Source organism: Poecilia latipinna, unplaced genomic scaffold, assembly GCF_001443285.1.
Source record: "Poecilia latipinna isolate Pla-1442-1.1 unplaced genomic scaffold, P_latipinna-1.0 Scaffold2483, whole genome shotgun sequence".
In the NCBI taxonomy this organism is placed as follows: Eukaryota; Metazoa; Chordata; class Actinopteri; order Cyprinodontiformes; family Poeciliidae; genus Poecilia; species Poecilia latipinna.
Genome location: NW_015115099.1, coordinates 53,681 through 71,227, shown reverse-complemented (window position 1 = coordinate 71,227; position 17,547 = coordinate 53,681). Strand labels below are relative to the sequence as shown.

Sequence of the window (17,547 nt, the reverse complement as noted above, 5' to 3'; positions counted from 1 at the left end):
TTCTTTGTTCTTGTGTACACACACATTTATTTAATTGCCGAATAAGTAAAAGTTGAAGGTATGAACACAGAGCATGCTCATTGATTGATTTTGTCTCCTGTCATGGTGGCAAACATGCAGTGGGAGGGAGGATGAGAACAGTCACGGTGCTCCTTCTTGTTGCGCCGTTGGACAGTGTTCATAGTTGAACGTTATTTACCGTTAATTGCGATGTTTCAGTTGTGGTTTCTGACATGGGCAATATGGGCAATATGGGCAACGGTCCAGGGTGTTATTTTTCTAGGGATAGCAGGAGACCTCTGCGTATTGTAGCACAGCCAAAAAACAGAATGAAATGAGTTTTAATTGATACTGGTTAAATATATTTCAGCTCTAAGTATTTAGCATCTAGGTGTTTTATGGGAATGTGGATCTTTCAGATCAATCTGAGAACCAATTTTGATAAACTTAATTTTATTGTGTCATGTAGCGCAGGGCACTGGTCTTGGTCTTGACTTGGTCTCGGGTTTGGTGGTCTTGACTACAACTCTGCTATGTGGCTCCTTGATTCCATGTCCTCCCCCTGCCCACCCTTTCAGTTCGGAATAATTTTAACAAAACAGTTTGATACATTTACTCTTTAATGTATTTATTCAGAAAAAAACAAACATAGTGCTTATGTTACAAGTGAGACAAAGAAGCTGACATTTATACCCGAGGCAAGTTCACCACTTATACCAAGTAAAGGGGTGATCAGAAAAGACCAAACAAGAAACAAACACTACTTACACAAACTTAACACCAAAACAAAACATGGTACCAACACATATTTACATACATGCAAATCATTAGAGCTAAACTAATCTAAGGTCAATCAAAGAATAAATTTAACTAAATATAACTCCTCAGAGCATTACCCCTCTTAATGGTAATGGTATGTTCCAGGAGATTTTTAACAACACCTGGAGCACATGTCTCCCCTGCTGAGGAGACACACCTAGTAAAGGTAAGTATTTAAACAATTAGCAAACTCAAATTAAACTAATATAAATGAGAAACAAACTCAGATTTTACCCACAATCTCCCTGTACAGGAAGGAAGGCCAGTCCCTCTGCCTGAAAGAATGTTTAACTAAATGTCAGTGTAACTGAAATAAAGAACTGAAACAAAAAGCATTTGATCTGTAAATAAACTAAGCATAATATCAATAATCAATTAGGGATGGAACCCCTGGTCTCCATCACACTAATGTTCTTTGATACTTCTTTTCAAGCTTCTTCAGGATGTGTTTGGTTTTTACATTTTAAGTCAAGAATGTGAAGCTAACAGGATCCTGTAAAACACTCTTGTGTATTTTTGAGTCTGATTCTCATCTCTTCTTCTTTAAGAACCAAGAAACTCAACTATTGGTTGAACTGAAATCTAAATTAAGATCCACAAGAAGAAAAATAAATTCACTACATGAAGTTACTCCATATCTATACATTGTTGTTAACTCACTTGACTCCAGCAGAAGCTACACCTTTTTATAGCGTTAGCTACGTCTCTTTTTGTAATATTACAGACATATACATATTTCAAGATTTCATCTCGCTATTATTCATGGAGAATTATTTACAGAACAGTTCTTCATTCCTATTACAATCCCATCACTAAACATGAAGTTTCACTTAGAGATGCTCTGATCCAATATTAAATATTTTTATCAGTTCCGATATTGAAAAAAATATTCTAGATAGGGTAACAGTGATAATGTCTCCGGTTCATAGGGGCTGATCTATTCAGTCTAATTTTATACTTTGTGGCCTGAGCGCCGTCATTCTTCAAGGTTTGTTGCAGTTTACTTTTCACTTTTTAACTAATGTAGTCAATTTATTGGGCAATGCTAAACCTCAGATATCAGTATCGATATCAGAAGTGAAAGAAGGTGGATCGGTCCATTGCTAGTTTTACTGGCAGTAGAACGTGAGGACGTTCTGTTGGTTTCCTCGTATCAACACGGCGGGGCAGTGAAGGCCACACGTCAGAGTGTCCAGCCAGGCCATATACAAAGCGCTGGGGCAATCGCTTTGAGGAACTGGAAGGCTCCTGCGAGGAAAATACACAAATAAATGTGTCGGTAAATATACGATTCCATCAGTTAGCTGTAAATGCTTTCTTCATCCAAACATTTTCAGGTGTTTACAATCTATACTCACACTAGAACAAGAGCGGTGGGGTGAGAATTCTTCCGAATGATTTCATTCAGCCTCACCTTTCGCTCAGACTGTAAAAGGTAAAGAATATATTAGATATTTTTTTTCTGCTAAGACGTAGTTTTGCCTCAAATGTTTGCTAAAAACGCCCACCTTCAGCTTAAAGGCCTCAAATTGTTTGTCAGATATCTTCCAGGGAGCGCTTTGTCTCAGTTCCTGCACCGAGATGCCTTCCTGCTGTTCATCATGTAGCCTGAAGGGGGCGACGCTGTCCACAAACCTGCTCAAGCTGAAACAAGGAAGCAAAGGTCAATTTTCCTGTGAAGAACAAACACACAGCCTGGAAGTGAACACATACAGATGGAAACCTGTGAAAGCGAGTGAGTCTTATTGGAACACCGTTATGTTGGTATATGAGACAAATGGATTTTCCCAATATTTTAAACCAACAGTTAAAAGTACCAATGCTGTAGATTATTTACTAAAAGTATATTCCACTTTTTTGTGCTTCATAAACATAAAAAATATCATGACATTTTTCTTACCTCTTTTGATGAGGGCGTTTCTCAATGTCTGTCATGACTATAACATCACTAACATGCAAACGAAACCTCTTCAGCAGAGCCACCATCCTGAAACATATATGATAACATCATGTTCCCTGCATTACACAGCTCTCCAATTCACTCTAAGCAAAGAAACTGTGTATAGAAGTGCTCAAACAACTTGATTTCAACAAAGAAATGAATAGCAAAATATTTCTTTTCTCTAAAACTAAATAATTCTTGGAAAACCTACTGGTCGCGACCCTCCTCCATGTTTTGTTCGTCGCCCACGATGAAAACCCGGACCTTGCATCGGTGCCAGCGTTTCCTCCTGGTGACCAGGTAGGGCACCAGTAGAGTCAGACCTTAAAACAAAGTGATTATAAATGGTGGCAGTTTGCACCACTGATCTGAATAGAAGTGAAGGGAACACATTCAATCTGGTTTTAAATTAAAGGGATTAGCATGGTAACAGATTATTACCAACTCATGGAAGTATTTGGTCATAAAAGCTACAATTTCTACAAGTAAACCCTTATGTTTTTTAACGTGCGTCTTTCAGCTTACTCTTGCAGGCAGAGGTGTTCATACAATCAATATCTTTTATTCAAAATGACGTTCTGCTCCTTTAACATCCACCAAGATTTCTATATCACAAGACTCTGAAAGCTCATTAGGTAATAAGAATAATTAAAAAAAAAATTTCTTTTCATTTTTAATTACAGAAATAAAATGCGTGTTACATTTTTTTAAACAACGGCACAGTCTTCGTCCAACTATTGTTACTATTGTTCTTATCCTGATCACTCTTGTAAAAGTTTGCAGCTGTTTCATGTTTTTTTTTTTAATCTATAAATATCTAAAGCTAAATCTCTTTCTAATCCGACGTTCCCCTTTATTACTCACCTCCATCGTCTGCGATCCAGTAGACATCAATGGTTTTCTTCCCCTGGTCGTTTTGAAACACGGTCTTCATCTGATCGCTGCTGCCTTCGTCAGACATGTCATCAGCTGCAACACAAGGAGAAGCTTTAGAGGAAAGAAAAACAATCACTGATGCACAAATACATGTTTTTATAATGACTTATTGTGTGAGCAAGCTTATCCACGTACGATTTTAATTGTGTTTCTTAATTTATAGAAACACCTGAATTGCAAAACGGCATTTCTTTTTTTAAACATTAGCAGAATATCAACAATGTTTTGTGCACATTTGTAATGGAAACCCAGCTGCTGAAAGTGGGAAAACCCCGCGCTGCATAGGTATCACATGACCATACATCACCACATGACCGGCCTCTTCCACTTCCCCTCCAGAAATAAGCAGCGACAAAACGGAAACAAATATTGGTTGTTAAAATCAGTCCATTTTATTTGGCAGGGCGATACCGATACGTTAAAAAAGGACTGATATCAACCGATACCGAAGTCTGTACTGATATGTCGTGAATCCTGAGAAACATCAGAAAACAAAAACTACCAACACAGAACCTAAATTCACTTAACTTAGTGTTAAAGTCAGATAAAAATCCTTGTAATACATGTTTATGTGAACAAATTTAATGGTTGTTTTGTTGTTTGTTTACTGCAAATGCATGAAAAACTATGAAAGTGAACACGCAACGCGAGTCGCAACTTTGTTAAGAGACATTAAGAATCATGAAGACATGTTGAGTTTTAACACACAAGAAATATTGAAACGGAGTGTATGAGAGTCAATATTTATGGTACCTAGCTGCAGTATGTTTACACAAAAGGATGACTAATTATTTGTGTTGCTGCATCAGTCAGTAACTTGCAAGTAGAGTAGCTTTTAGTTTAAGTGAAAGTGGAACAGAAAAACATGCAACAGCTCTAAATTCTTTCCTGTAATCAGAAGGGAGGCAGAGAATGTTCTCTGAAAACAATGACTGTAAACATATGGCATTCTCAGTATCTTCACAGTTATGTCTTGTGTTACTTTAAATTTCGTTTCATTTTGCCACTATCTTTATGCCAGTAGAAAACTTAAGAAAAAAAAAGAATTACCATATTTTCTGGACTATAAGCCGCTACTTTTTTTCCTAAACTCTAAATCTTGCGGCTTAAATGTGGATTTTTCTTCAACCACCAGGGGGCTCTTTAGCAGGAAGTGAATCATTGGAAGTCAAAATTGGAAATTGGAAATTTTTAAATAAAACAGATCATTATGAGAATTTGAGGTATAGATATTAGGATCCAATAGATGGCAGTAGTGCAACAATATTGGATGCAAGCTGCCGTTGAAATCTATAGAAAAAGCAGAAGAAGAAAACGCCCATTTTCATTTAGCACATGCTAGTAGCAGACACGATCAGCACTATTACTGTTACAGTTACTGTTTGGAAACTAGCGTAATCAGTTCAGTTAAATCTAAACTTGGCAACTTTTTCTTTTTCAACCATAATAAATGTGATATTCAATTGACCTGTTATGACTCAAATTTTGGGTGTCCGCCCCCCTGTGCTGCTGCTGCTGCATCATTGTGGAAAACCTAGAGTGGCAGAGATATCTGAGGCTTATATGTGTATGTTTACTGTTTTTTGTTTGTTTGTTTTAACTTTGGGGGTGCAGCTTATAGTCTGGAAAATACAGTACATATTTTGGCTGGTAGAATTATTAGCCTAAATATTTTTCAAGGTTAGTTTTCTAAAATATTAGGCAAGATTAACATTGTTTTAAATAGGCTCAAATTTAGGATAAATTACACCCATGATTTAATCAGTATGATCTCATCAGTGGAATATTTCTCTTAAACATACCAGCATGAATTCAAGAAAATAATTTAGCCTGTAGTTTTCTATATTTAAAACATAGTGTGAAAATTCATATGTAAAGGGTCAAAAAGTGTGCCTCAGCCTTTGTGTGACCTCATGGGTCTCCGTGAGGGCAAAGTTTTCTCCCTGTGTTTAAGATTACAACTGATAAAAGCTCTTTCTCACGAAGTAGTCAAAATGGCCTGTGTGCAGAGAAAGAACAGGTTCGGTCCCAGGCCGCCAGAGACTCTCGTCTAATTTACATACGGCAAGGAGGAAAGCACGCCCCTGGAAAAGAAAGGCTAGGCTTCGGAGTTAGGACAGGAGAAGCACCACGCGTTCTCTCTAGAAGCTGTGTACCTCTGCAATGTTTTTTTGTTTCAGTGGCCGTGTCTAGTGTCGGTGTGTCAGGTAACTATGTTCTGATTTATGGCTTTTATGATGAGTTGTGTGAACTGTAGGCATTTGATTGTTAAATAAACTATGATTGTAGCGATTTGTTTTGCTGTCTTTGTGGTTCCGTTGATACAAATGATGACATCACAAACCCGGGTAATGAGAGAACAGAATAACGAGCATAGAGGAGGTTTAGTCATAATTTTTCTCTCTACACCGGCAACCTCACCCGTTTCCTCCTCGTTGGTTTGCTGGTCCAGATTGTCCACATTTTCATCGGCCTCAAAGCCCTGGTTGACTGTGGGGTTCAAACGACATGGTCAGATCCATGATAACTTAATAGAGAAACTATATTGATACGTGGTTAAGTCCAAAAATAAATTAAGTAAAAAACCTTCAAATTCTAAATCGTCAGAGATATCCAGTCCATCCATCATCCTCAAGATGCACAAACCGTAGTTGGAGTCAAACGTATCACTGTAACAAAAAAAATAAAATAAAATCAGAAAATCAGAAATTATCTTTTAAATCACATAATGCATTATGTGATTTAACATTAGTATCACAGCTGCTGTTAGTTCAGAAATGACATTTTGAGCCAGTTGACCAAAAAAAAGATCTCAATCTTACTAAATGGTGCTGATGTAGTCCTCGATGCTTTCTGGAGCGCTGTCCCTCCAGTTCGACTTGAAGCCCAGAACCAGAGTGTTGGGTTTCAGTTTACCCAGACCGGACGCCTTGAAAAGATTAAAGGTGAACGATTGACATTTTGATTAAATATTGTCAAAGCACTTCATTTGACGGAACATTTATTACAATGTTTGTCGTTTTTAACCTTTTTAAACAGTTTATTTCTGGATATCTGCCACACTCACTGCAACACACACTCTATAGGGAGCATCTACCAAAATAAACTGAGATTTGTAGGTTTTCCACCCTTCCAGAGTCCGATTGATTTTAAATTGGTAGTTACTGCGATGTTTTTCTTTGGTATTCTTGGATTCCTTCAGCAAACATCTTTGGAAATGTATAACATTTTTCATTTTTCTTACCTGTAGCAGCTGCTTAGTTCCAGCCCTTAAGTTGTCAGCGGAGAGAGGAGTGTAGAACGACCGCACCTTCCTCTTGTTCATCCACTTCACCAGGCAGTCTGTGGAGTCCTGAGGCCGCGTCTTCCTGTCCTGCTCCTAGAAAAGGCAAAACAAAAAATGAATTTCATTGATAGGAAGATTCAGTGAAGGAAAATGGGATTGAATGGCAACCAGAAATACAGCTAAACAGTTGCAGAGTTGATAAAGTGTAGCTTTATGCTCATTTTTTAAGGGGATTCTTTGTATATATGCCCAAAAGCTACAGTACCAGTATAATATCGCCACAGATCATGAGGCTGATATGTTTCGTGAAGGAGCCGACAAAGTCCACTAGTGCAGGCCGCTGGTTTGGAGGACCAGTCAGGACGAGACACTGGGGCCTGGTCGAAGACAGGAGAAAGCAAAAAAAAAAAAAAGTGAATTGGTAAATGTTTTGGACAGAATGCCGGGCAAAAGTTTCAAATCAACCTAATTTCTTTACGTTTCAAGTCCAGGATTTCCCCCAGAAAACTTGTTAAGCCCGGTGGTCCACCGTGTTTTTGTATTAAAAGATGTTAAGTAGACAGGAAAAGTAAAAATATCACTGGGTAATTATATGTTATGGGAAAACATAGTCAGTGAACTGCTATTTAAACACACAACTGTCTTAAAAACAACTAATCAAAATTAAAATTAATATCAATTATTTCCACTAATGTCAAATCCAAATTAAGTCAGCAGCTCCATCAGGCCCCCAGGGCTTCAGGGGCCCCATAAATGCTAATATTTTATCACAGACCACAGATACATAAATGTAATATTTATTTATTGAGATTATCATTGCTGCTAAATTTGACATAATGGTTTCAGCATGCATAGATTAAAAGGATTTAAATTGTTTAACATTTTAAGATTTTAAGGAGCTGGCAAGTTTACTTTGTAAAAGTTCAAAGAACAATATTCAGTCAGATTGGTTTGTTACCATAGCAACAATCTTCTGCTGTGAGTTTAATCTTAGAGTTTCAGCTGTTTGTTCACATATACAAATTAGTAAACTGCATTTATAATTTATTGCTTTTTAAGTTAGCCAATTAAACTACTCCCCAAGTCCTAGATTTCACTAAATCTAACACAGAAGCTGTTAGAGGTGCTGATGTTTTTAGCAACAAAAGGGGCCCCCAAGTCAGATTCTGCTTAAGGCCTAATATAGCCTTGGACCTGCCCTGCATGATGAGTTAAACCTGCTGCACTGTGCGCAGAGATGCACAACAAATGTGAGATTTAATTCAATGCTGCTAATGTGGCTTTAGTAGCTCTTCCATTTCTGTCTGTTGAGGTTTTAACAAGGAGAGACAGAAACTATTTTGGTTGGACGAGTTTCTGGACGAGTTTTTCAGATGTCCGGTTGCCGCGCGCATCAACTCTGTCTGACTAAGTGGACGAAGCGTTTGATACGGTTTGGTGCTTAGTGTAACTGTAAGAATAATACTAGTAATAATAATAAAATAATATAAAATCAGCGTGATGCGTGATTGCGAGGAGAGCGCGAAAGCTCCCCGCCGGGTTAAACCTGCACGATGAGTGATTAGCACTGGGTCGTTAACCACTAACGCACCGACCAACCGGGACCACATACATAAACTTTTTGCTATGCGAATTGACAAAATTGGGATTAAATGAACATTTTAGAAAATGAGTAACCAGAACGAAATGAAAATCTACGATATTCTTTAGGACAACTCGCCTGAAATTCTTCACATGATCCTCCACTCCTGTCAGAGAGACGGAGTAAGACAGAGCCATGTTGTATGTGCCTGCCTGGAGCGACGAACCCCAGTTTATCTCTGTGGAAAGAGAAGCAGTGGTTTAGCAAACGCAAACGCAGCAGAACGTTTTCTGCTTGTTTCCAGTTCAACGTCACTCAGCTGAACTGAGCTCAGGTTCAACGAGCTGCACCCACTCGGTTTGGTGTAGCCAACGTATCCAAAGAGGAAGCAGATGATGCAGAGGGTGACCAGAGCGGCCCACCAGGTGAACAGGAACATCAGCACCACACATATGATCGCTCCAAACAGAGCCGTCCATTTGCTGTAGTAGCGGAACGACGGCCTCCAGCCTGAAAGAGTCGACAGATAAGTGTTATCTACCTGTAATGTAGGGCTAACCCTCCTGTTTTGTTCCGGGTCAAATTGACCCGTTTTAAAGTTTAACATTTTTTTAAAAATAGAAGTATTTGTTCTGCATGAAACTTTTTCTATTTGTCTTAATAGGTGCACTCACTCTATGTATAAAATGAAAATGGTTCATTTTACACATTTGCAGCCCCCCCCCCACGTCTATTTGTTACATAGATACTGTTGGGGTCAATTTGACTCGGCAGTCAAGTTGAAGGGTAAAAAGGGTCAAAAAATGTCCAATTCTTTTTGTTTCCTTGCACCTATGAGACATATTTCACCACACACACACACCTCACCACACACACATGCACACCCACACACACATCACACACCTAAACACACACACAAACTCACGCTTTCACTACTCTCTTTACTTCACTAGGAAACTGCCAGAAAGCAGGTGTTCATACAACTTTTGACGGGAACCTTTTCTGTTCCCCTGGGCAAACTCCACCAACACTGAGTGGACACATAAATACTCTCTGCAAGGAAGTCCTAAACACATTACACACTAAAGGTACATGTGATAGTGTCACTGTCAGAGATCAGGAAATGAGCCGCAGGGAAATAAAAAGATGACAACCCTGGAAGCGCTGGAACTTCTCGTTGATCATGCCAGGGCCGTCTTGGATCGCTCCCTCTGAATCCTTCCATTGGCGATGTTCTCCACCAGAGCCAAAGTGCTCCACAATTACGTTGTGCCACGTAATTGTGGTAGCTACTTATGTACATATGACTGTCTACACACCTTGATCACCTTAAAATAATCAAACCTGTTTGGAGTTAATTTCCTGATCCAACCCTGTTTTCTTTATTTAAGTAAGAATAAAATTACCCCATAAATGCATTTCATGCGCTTCGGCTCATGGACCGATGCGTTACATCTTTATGAGACAAAAACTGAGGAAAAGTACTATTTACATTCGAGTGAAGTTTTCACATCCCTTCATTTTTGTTTTCTTTATTTTGTGCGCGTTATGTTATTGTCTGAGGATAAATGCGGTTCACTTTCATCGTTTACGTTGAAACAGTAAAATATTAAAACCATGAAAAAAACAACGGGTTTGATGCTTCTTGGTCTAAATAATACTGAATATAGTCAGGCTTCAGTGTATTTAGGTGAGTTTTGACTCTTTGCGTAGCTGCCGCACATTTTCACGCCAGCGAAAAAGTGTACATATATTTACGCAAACTTTGACGCAAAGTAAATTTTTATACATGCTGACTTGTGCGTAAAATACGACAATGCACATTTTTAGTGCGCACGCACGCTTTATGCATAAGGCCCCAGATGTACTTTTTGATATTCCTCTCTAAGAAGGGTTGTTGGTCTTGTTTGTCCAAGCTGCTATGTGAACAGAGATGCTGAACCAGCTGACTCATAGAGTACAGTGAGGCAGAACTTTACGTAGTTACCTACAGAGTTAGGTAATGTGGAGGTCCCTCCATCTTTTCTCCAGTGTTAGTATTTATTTAAATGTTTTCAAATAATATATTACAAATTTTTACACAGTATATTTATAATTTCTCTCTTTTTGTGGTGGTTATTGCATTAGGTTTACAACTATGGGTGCACACATTCAGTAAAGACCTTATCTTTATTTGGATCGTTAACTATTTTGGTTTGCTGAGTGGAGAGAACTGGTTGAAAGGCAAACCAGGAAGTGGAACAATCCATCACGCTGAATGTTTTTTAATTAGTTATTTATGTTTATGCATTATTTTTCTTTGTCTCTTCTCCCTCCCGTCCTCGTTTGTGTAGCCTTTGTGCATAAATTCCCATGTGTGTTCATTGTGTGAGGTCAGTTTTTAGTTTGTTATCCTGAGTCATTTCTTAGATACTTTTTACATTTATTTGAGTCAAATTATGTTGAACTATTGTTACACTTAGTTGAGTACATTTTATTGGGTACTTCACTCACCTCTGGTTTCCTGCAGCAAAAGTGATTAATGACTTAGCATTAAGTCAATAATGCTAAGGTATTTTCCTTAGCAAAGATAGGAAAATCTCTGGGGAACTAAAGTGTTAAGACTTACAGATTGGTTTTATTTTTATTTTGCATGTCTAAACATGTTTTACATTTTGGATCTTTTTTTATCAGAGACTATTTAAAATAGCTCATAACTATTCAAATTTACAATTCTCTGTCAGAACAAGTAGAATGTTCCAGACTTTTTGTACAAGTGTGACGCAGCATCCAGTGTGAAACCTTAATTTTATATGTGTGTGCTTGTGGGAAAAAAAATTAAAAAAAAAAAAAAAAAGTAAATATATAATGAGCAAATCTCCTTTAGTCATAAGAAAATGTTAATGTGCTCACTTAGGTTAGCTTTACTAGAACAAAGTAGAAGGCCTCTTAACCTCTTGGAAGATGATTTGTTTTATCTCTGTTCCCAATTTAAAATTATTTTCTCCTTTCCAGAAAGTGATTCCCAAATCCAAAATCCATTTTTCTAATTTCTCAAACTACTTTCAGTTGAAAACACCTCTAACAACCAAGTAAAATACTTTCTAATCTAGACACTAACTTAAATAATCCTCCTTGCTGAAAGAAACACAGTTGTAATCTGAGATTATTTGTATTTTATGCATAAAGTCTTGTTTTTATGAGTACTTATTTTGTCCAAAATAACCTTCATTGTATATAATTTGCTCTTAAAATAAACTCCATTATGAGTATCCGTTATTTACACTATGTCAAGGTAGGACTAATTTCAAACACTGGCAACAGCAATTATTTGATAAATTTTAGATCATGATATTATGATATCAACTGCAAATAGAATAATTAAAATTTAAAAAAAGGTAAGCGACTTACCAGGGGAATTGGTGATGGACGCATGAAAACAACTGAAGTTAATAAGGCCATAGGAGCAAAGGAAGAAATTAGAGATGAGGGCAGCGATGATGTTAAGCTCAGCTGTATTGGCACATGGGAGACAAAAAGACAACATGTAAATTTACACCATCAACCTGTGTAAAATACAACTAATAATTTGCAGAGATATCACATCTCACACACCGATAAGGATGAAGGCTATAGAAATTAAGTAGCAGAGAACATAAGCTCGAAGTGGCTCGTTGTTTTTCCCATAACCTTTCGCAAAGAAAATGATGTAAGGGTATATTTGGTCCTTGCACAGACACTGAAAAACAAAGACAGGAATTCATTTTTTTCCATTGATTACACACAATTTAGTGTCATAAAACTCAGTACTTTTATAGCAGGATGCTGTCTTACCTGAAAGATTTTGGGAGCAGAGACAAGAAAACCCAGGGCAGAAGATAAACTGGCAGCAAAAACACCCGCAGTGATGAGGTAGTAGAAACCGGACAGTTGTCCAAGAACCTGGTTGGAATATTTGAGTAAAATCAACAGGAGACCATTTTGTCCAGCCTGTAAACGACACTTAAGTGAAACAGTCTATGCACAATGATGAGTTTGATAGATACATTGAAGCTGTTGGCGAGTCCATATTGACAGGTCTGCGACTGGCTACACTCTGTGAAGTTCCAACCCAAGTTACACGCCAGTCCCACGCAACCATCCGTGTTGTTTCCCGTAAAGATGTGGCTTTTATTTCCAGAGGCATCCCGAACCACACATGACCCTGGAAAAAAATAAATACTCTGAGTCTGAGTTGAGCTTTCTGGTATTTCGTATCGCATTTTTTGGAAAACTACCGTTTTTTTTTACTACATGGACGGTAAACCAGAAAATGACCTCTTGCATTTTCATTATCTTCAATAGTTTTAATGATAGACAGTTACCATTGGCAAACACTAACTTCAGGAAGCTCAAAGATTTACTGAGCCAATCAATAATTAGACAAGACGAAGGTAGGAATGTGATAAAAGTAACCCACCAACAGTTACTGCTACCCCCAGGTAGCTCAATGTTGTCCAAAAAATAGCCATCAATGTACCCTTTGGGATAGCTGTTGCAGGGTCCTGCGAACAGAAAGCTGATTATCACCTTGCTCCTTGTTGCTCCTTGTTTCAAGCTCATTGAGACTCAAACCTTTAGATCTCCAGAGATGTTGGCCCCGGACAGAATGCCAGTGGTAGCAGGAAAGAAAATGGCGAACATCTGGAAAAAACTGCCTTGGGGCCCCCGATAGTCTGGTGTGAGGTTCTCGACAAAAATATCGCCTGTAGAGAGCGTTGACATCGAGTCAGGAGTTGCTTTTCCAATTACGTCGTCGAATGAAGTGTTTCGTGAAAAAGAGAAGAGTTCTTTACCTCGATATCCGAAGATGCCGGCAGCCTGCTCGTCAACTTTTGGAGGGATTACGGTGCCAACAAAGTAGTTTGCAAAGGACACCATAAGCACTAGGAAGAACAAAATCTGGGCCTGAAAACACAAAGCAAGTTGTTTAAAAACAATGATTAAGTCAAAGAACATTTCATGAACTAAGCCAGTGGTTCCCAAACTGTGGGGCACTCCCCCTAGGGTGGGCGCGGGATGACAAAACAAAAGACAGAAGATAAACGCTATGTGAGAGAGACATTGTGGGGATGGAGGAAGACCATAATAGATAGTCTGTAAGAGTCTCTCTACACCCTCCTTCTCCCATAACAGGGGTATCAAACAGGGAGTCCCCCCCTCCCCCAGTCCACTCCACCCCTGGTACCACATTGTATAACAAGGGGCATCAAACAGGGAGTCTCACCTCCACCTCACCCCCCCTTTTTCTCCTGGGGGGCCCCAGGAGAAAAAGTCTGGGAACCACTGAACAAAGCAAAACAGTGTTACTTTGTCGCACAAAATTTCCCACGGATAGGCTCACCTTGGACTCCCACTCCATTCCAGCCAGTGAAATCATAAGAAGAACCGTGACTGTGATTACGCCTATAATGCGAACGTCATTGACTGAATCCACCATGACGGAACCCAATCCCTAAAATGAGTGACATAATTCTCAAAAAAGCTATGCAACCGTAAATGTGTTCAGTGTATTATGTCTTTCATATAAAAATATGAAATGCGTACTTGTACGCAAGTACAGGTAAGCACTTACATACTTTTCCAAAATGATTTGGAAAATCATTTTCCAAAATATATGCATGAAAAACTTCACAGACATTCTTTTCCCATACACTAAAATCACCTTAAAACATACTCACTAAACTTATAAGTATGATTTTTTTTTCTGTCTGATAAAAACAAGTACTGACACAAGATGAAAGAGATCCACATACGTGCATCAAATCACGAACCACCTCTGCAAAACCAACAGTGTTGAGCGCACAGGCCAGCGCATTTGCAAAGGAGAACACCATTCCAATTGATCCTCCGATTTCAGGACCCAGTGTACGGGAGATCATGAAATACGTACCGCCTGCAAAATGTTTCACACACACGCACATGCACACACACACGCACACACAAAAATGACTATTTTTATGAAAAACTAACAAAACAATACTGAAATAATAAAACACAGTTTACAGCTATAAGATTTGTGTTGCCTCTCAAAATTGTTCCTATCTTTATCAACTTAGTTTGGTTTTTATTTACACTTTGTCACATCAGTCTTTAATGTGTCTTATTGCGATTTTGTGTGATTGAAACATACAAAATAGTGTACAACTGTGAACTGTAAATAAAGTTAAAGATTAGATTTTTTTCTGGTAAAAATCTATCAGAGTAAAGTAGGATGTAAAGTAAAAAAAACATGTTTTATCAGAATGTCAACACTGTAGAAAAAGTCACTGTAGAATTTACAGCAACTTACTGATAGCAGGGTTTCCAGCCAGTTACTGTAATTTTCACAATAAAGAAATTACAGTAACTTTACAGTAAACACACTGTAATTTTTTTTACAGTACCCTTACTGTAATTCTTAGTTTTACTGTGATTTTATTACAGGCTTACTGTAATCTTATTGCTGTTTTGCTGTCATTTCATTAGTTTTACTGTAATTGTTGCAGGTTTACTGATTTTTATTACAATCTTACTGTAATTTGATTAGTTTTACTGTAATTTCTTTAAAATGACTAATGTTAGATCAGAGTATTTTTCACTTTGGTTGCAATACTTTGACTTCTATATACACAAATACTATATTTTTGTTTTTTTCTTCAATTTGTCAAATTTAAATTGACAATAAAATAAAGCAATTTTAAAATATATATGTATATTTTTTAAATAGAAAAATACAACATTTTTTGAGAGTCTGGTAAATTAAATTGTAAGTTAACATTTAAACTTTTAAAAGCTGGCAAAGTATGCAGTTTCATCAACTAATGTAAAATGACAACTTTTTGTAATTCTACTACAGGACTACTGTAATTTTATTATGATAAAAATGTGATAAAATCACAGTAACCATGTTATATAATAACTGATACATTTACCTCACGGTAATATTGCATTGAATACAATGAATTAAATAATCTTTACTAAAAACAAAAGTCCCCTAACATCAAAGTTTCCAAACAAACTGTGTGTTAAAGTCATAAAAACAATGTTTTACCAGCTTCATGTAAAACTTGCAGTCAAAATTCTAAATGTCTATCGTTTTCTTCTTTGAAGAAAGGAAGGGATCCAGCAATGCCAAATATTGAAGGGACATATTTTTCAAAACTTTATTGGAACCCCAACAGTACAACTTAAACATTTGGGCAAGTTTAATACTTAGTGAACACCCAAACAAAACAAACATGAATGAGTTCTGAGTTGATCTCAGTCCTGAACTTCTCCAGAAATCAAAGGGTTACTAGAGGATAAAGAAAGAAAAACACATTTTAATACATGAAATAGACAGCACATTAAACTGCATTTATGTTAAAGACAGATAGGATGAAAAGGAAAGATTTAGTGGACAGACACTCTCTCTGACCTTCCTTCATTGTAGCTGTCCTCCTGTCTGTCTATTAGAAATGGACAGGACAGACAAACAGAGAGAAAGGCAGACAAAAAGACAGACAGGGAGAGAGATGGAGAAAGAGAACTGATTGCGTGTAAATGTGTAATTTTACCATTTTAAAAGCTACACTGGTAGTCCATGAAGGAGGAGAATGGAGACACACGGATTCACTGTTGACCTAGTGTTTTGCATAAGTCGTCCTGTTGTATTTGATGCCACTTTTCCTTTTGCAGCTTTTGTCCTACTTTCTGGGTTGAGGCCTACAAATCGCTTAGAAACAGATGGGAGACTTTTCAAAACTACCCTTTTGTTTTTTTAAGTATGTATTACATTTTTAGATTAGATGCCTGTGAACTACTAAATATGTTACTGAAATAGTTTTTGCCTATAAAAAAATACTCTAGGTGGAAAAAGACGCTGGTGGACCCGCTTGTGCCCTTGATGCCGTTTCCTGAAAAATAATGTTCAGTGACGTTAGTTTTAATTTTGACTTAATGCTCAGGTACAGAGAGACATTTTCATAGACAGATACATCCCTCTGTCTCCATCCATATACTATGTTTGCAGACAGAGACACAGAAAATGTACCTTCTGTGCCTCTATCTGTAAACCTAAGGTTGGCAGATACAGTGATATGGAAATATCTCACTATGTCTTCCATCCATTAGTCTATGGACAAAGGGATGGAAGTTACATTGAGACAGACAATTGGAGTATCTGGGGCGGTTAGACAATTAATCAATATCCATAGTAACTTTGTAAGCTTGAAATATAAATATACACATACACATATAAATACAAAGCTGCAAACCGCTCTTGCTGCACTCCAACAAATTAAAATCCAAGCAATTATCTTGCATTTATAGTGTCCCATACTCAACAGCAACTAAGAGAAATTTACTCCACTACACATGCATACAAGTGGTACCAAATTTGTTCTGGAGCCAACTGATAAGATCTATTTTATTTTCTAGTTCTTGGATGCCCCACCTTTTTCAGATATCACCAAGGACAACTGCCCATGAAGCCCATATCAAAACCCGCCACATGCAAATTCTCAAAAAATGCTTTGTTGTCTCAAACCAACCATGTCTGATGAGTAAGGGTGTATTCAGACCGGATAGTACGGTAGACTCGGTTCAATTGGGGACTAAAATTGCAACATTTGTTACATTTTCAGAACTGTAGTTTGCATTCACACTGCACTGAGTCAAACGACTAAAACTAACTGAAAAACCTGTTCCCCCCGTCACCTGTGGGGGCGCTGCACCAAGAACTACTGAAGGAATCGACACAAAACCTCTGAAGAAGGCCAGCGCAACTTCCTTCTTCACAAAAAGTAAACAAAAACGGAGCAGTGTCAGATTTTAACAGTAGTAGGATTTTGTGGTTCTTGAGAATAGGGACAAAATGGGTTTAAATTTTCCCCAATTTTTTTTATATTATTTCTCAACCCTATATGTGCAAATATGACAAATAATGTTTTGGAAATGTAAAGATGCTAAGGTGCAGGCTCCCAGTTGCAACATTTTTTTAAA

At 37.7% G+C, this 17,547-nt stretch overlaps 1 protein-coding gene and 1 long non-coding RNA gene across 2 annotated transcripts in view; both read right to left on the bottom strand.

The window, feature by feature from the left end:
• The window catches only part of slc12a10.1 (solute carrier family 12 member 10, tandem duplicate 1), a 39,736-nt gene that overhangs the window by 2,112 nt on the left and 20,077 nt on the right, over positions 1-17,547 (bottom strand). Inside the window, exons 6-25 of the mRNA XM_015019782.1 lie at positions 14,340-14,479; positions 13,928-14,038; positions 13,380-13,491; positions 13,159-13,289; positions 13,004-13,088; positions 12,591-12,748; positions 12,379-12,486; positions 12,160-12,283; positions 11,956-12,057; positions 8,920-9,075; positions 8,704-8,803; positions 7,249-7,360; positions 6,942-7,076; positions 6,520-6,626; positions 6,284-6,366; positions 6,119-6,187; positions 3,626-3,730; positions 2,973-3,084; positions 2,720-2,806; positions 2,328-2,463 (exon numbers count right to left, since the gene is read on the bottom strand). Of these exons, the coding sequence (XP_014875268.1) occupies positions 2,328-2,463; positions 2,720-2,806; positions 2,973-3,084; positions 3,626-3,730; positions 6,119-6,187; positions 6,284-6,366; positions 6,520-6,626; positions 6,942-7,076; positions 7,249-7,360; positions 8,704-8,803; positions 8,920-9,075; positions 11,956-12,057; positions 12,160-12,283; positions 12,379-12,486; positions 12,591-12,748; positions 13,004-13,088; positions 13,159-13,289; positions 13,380-13,491; positions 13,928-14,038; positions 14,340-14,479 (2,273 nt within the window). The remainder of the gene's footprint in view (positions 1-2,327; positions 2,464-2,719; positions 2,807-2,972; positions 3,085-3,625; positions 3,731-6,118; positions 6,188-6,283; positions 6,367-6,519; positions 6,627-6,941; positions 7,077-7,248; positions 7,361-8,703; positions 8,804-8,919; positions 9,076-11,955; positions 12,058-12,159; positions 12,284-12,378; positions 12,487-12,590; positions 12,749-13,003; positions 13,089-13,158; positions 13,290-13,379; positions 13,492-13,927; positions 14,039-14,339; positions 14,480-17,547) is intronic.
• Positions 15,706-16,313, bottom strand: LOC106937995 (uncharacterized). The gene is made up of 2 exons (XR_001422508.1): positions 16,122-16,313; positions 15,706-15,859 (listed from the first exon to the last, which is right to left on the bottom strand). It is a non-coding gene; the product is annotated as an uncharacterized LOC106937995 (long non-coding RNA).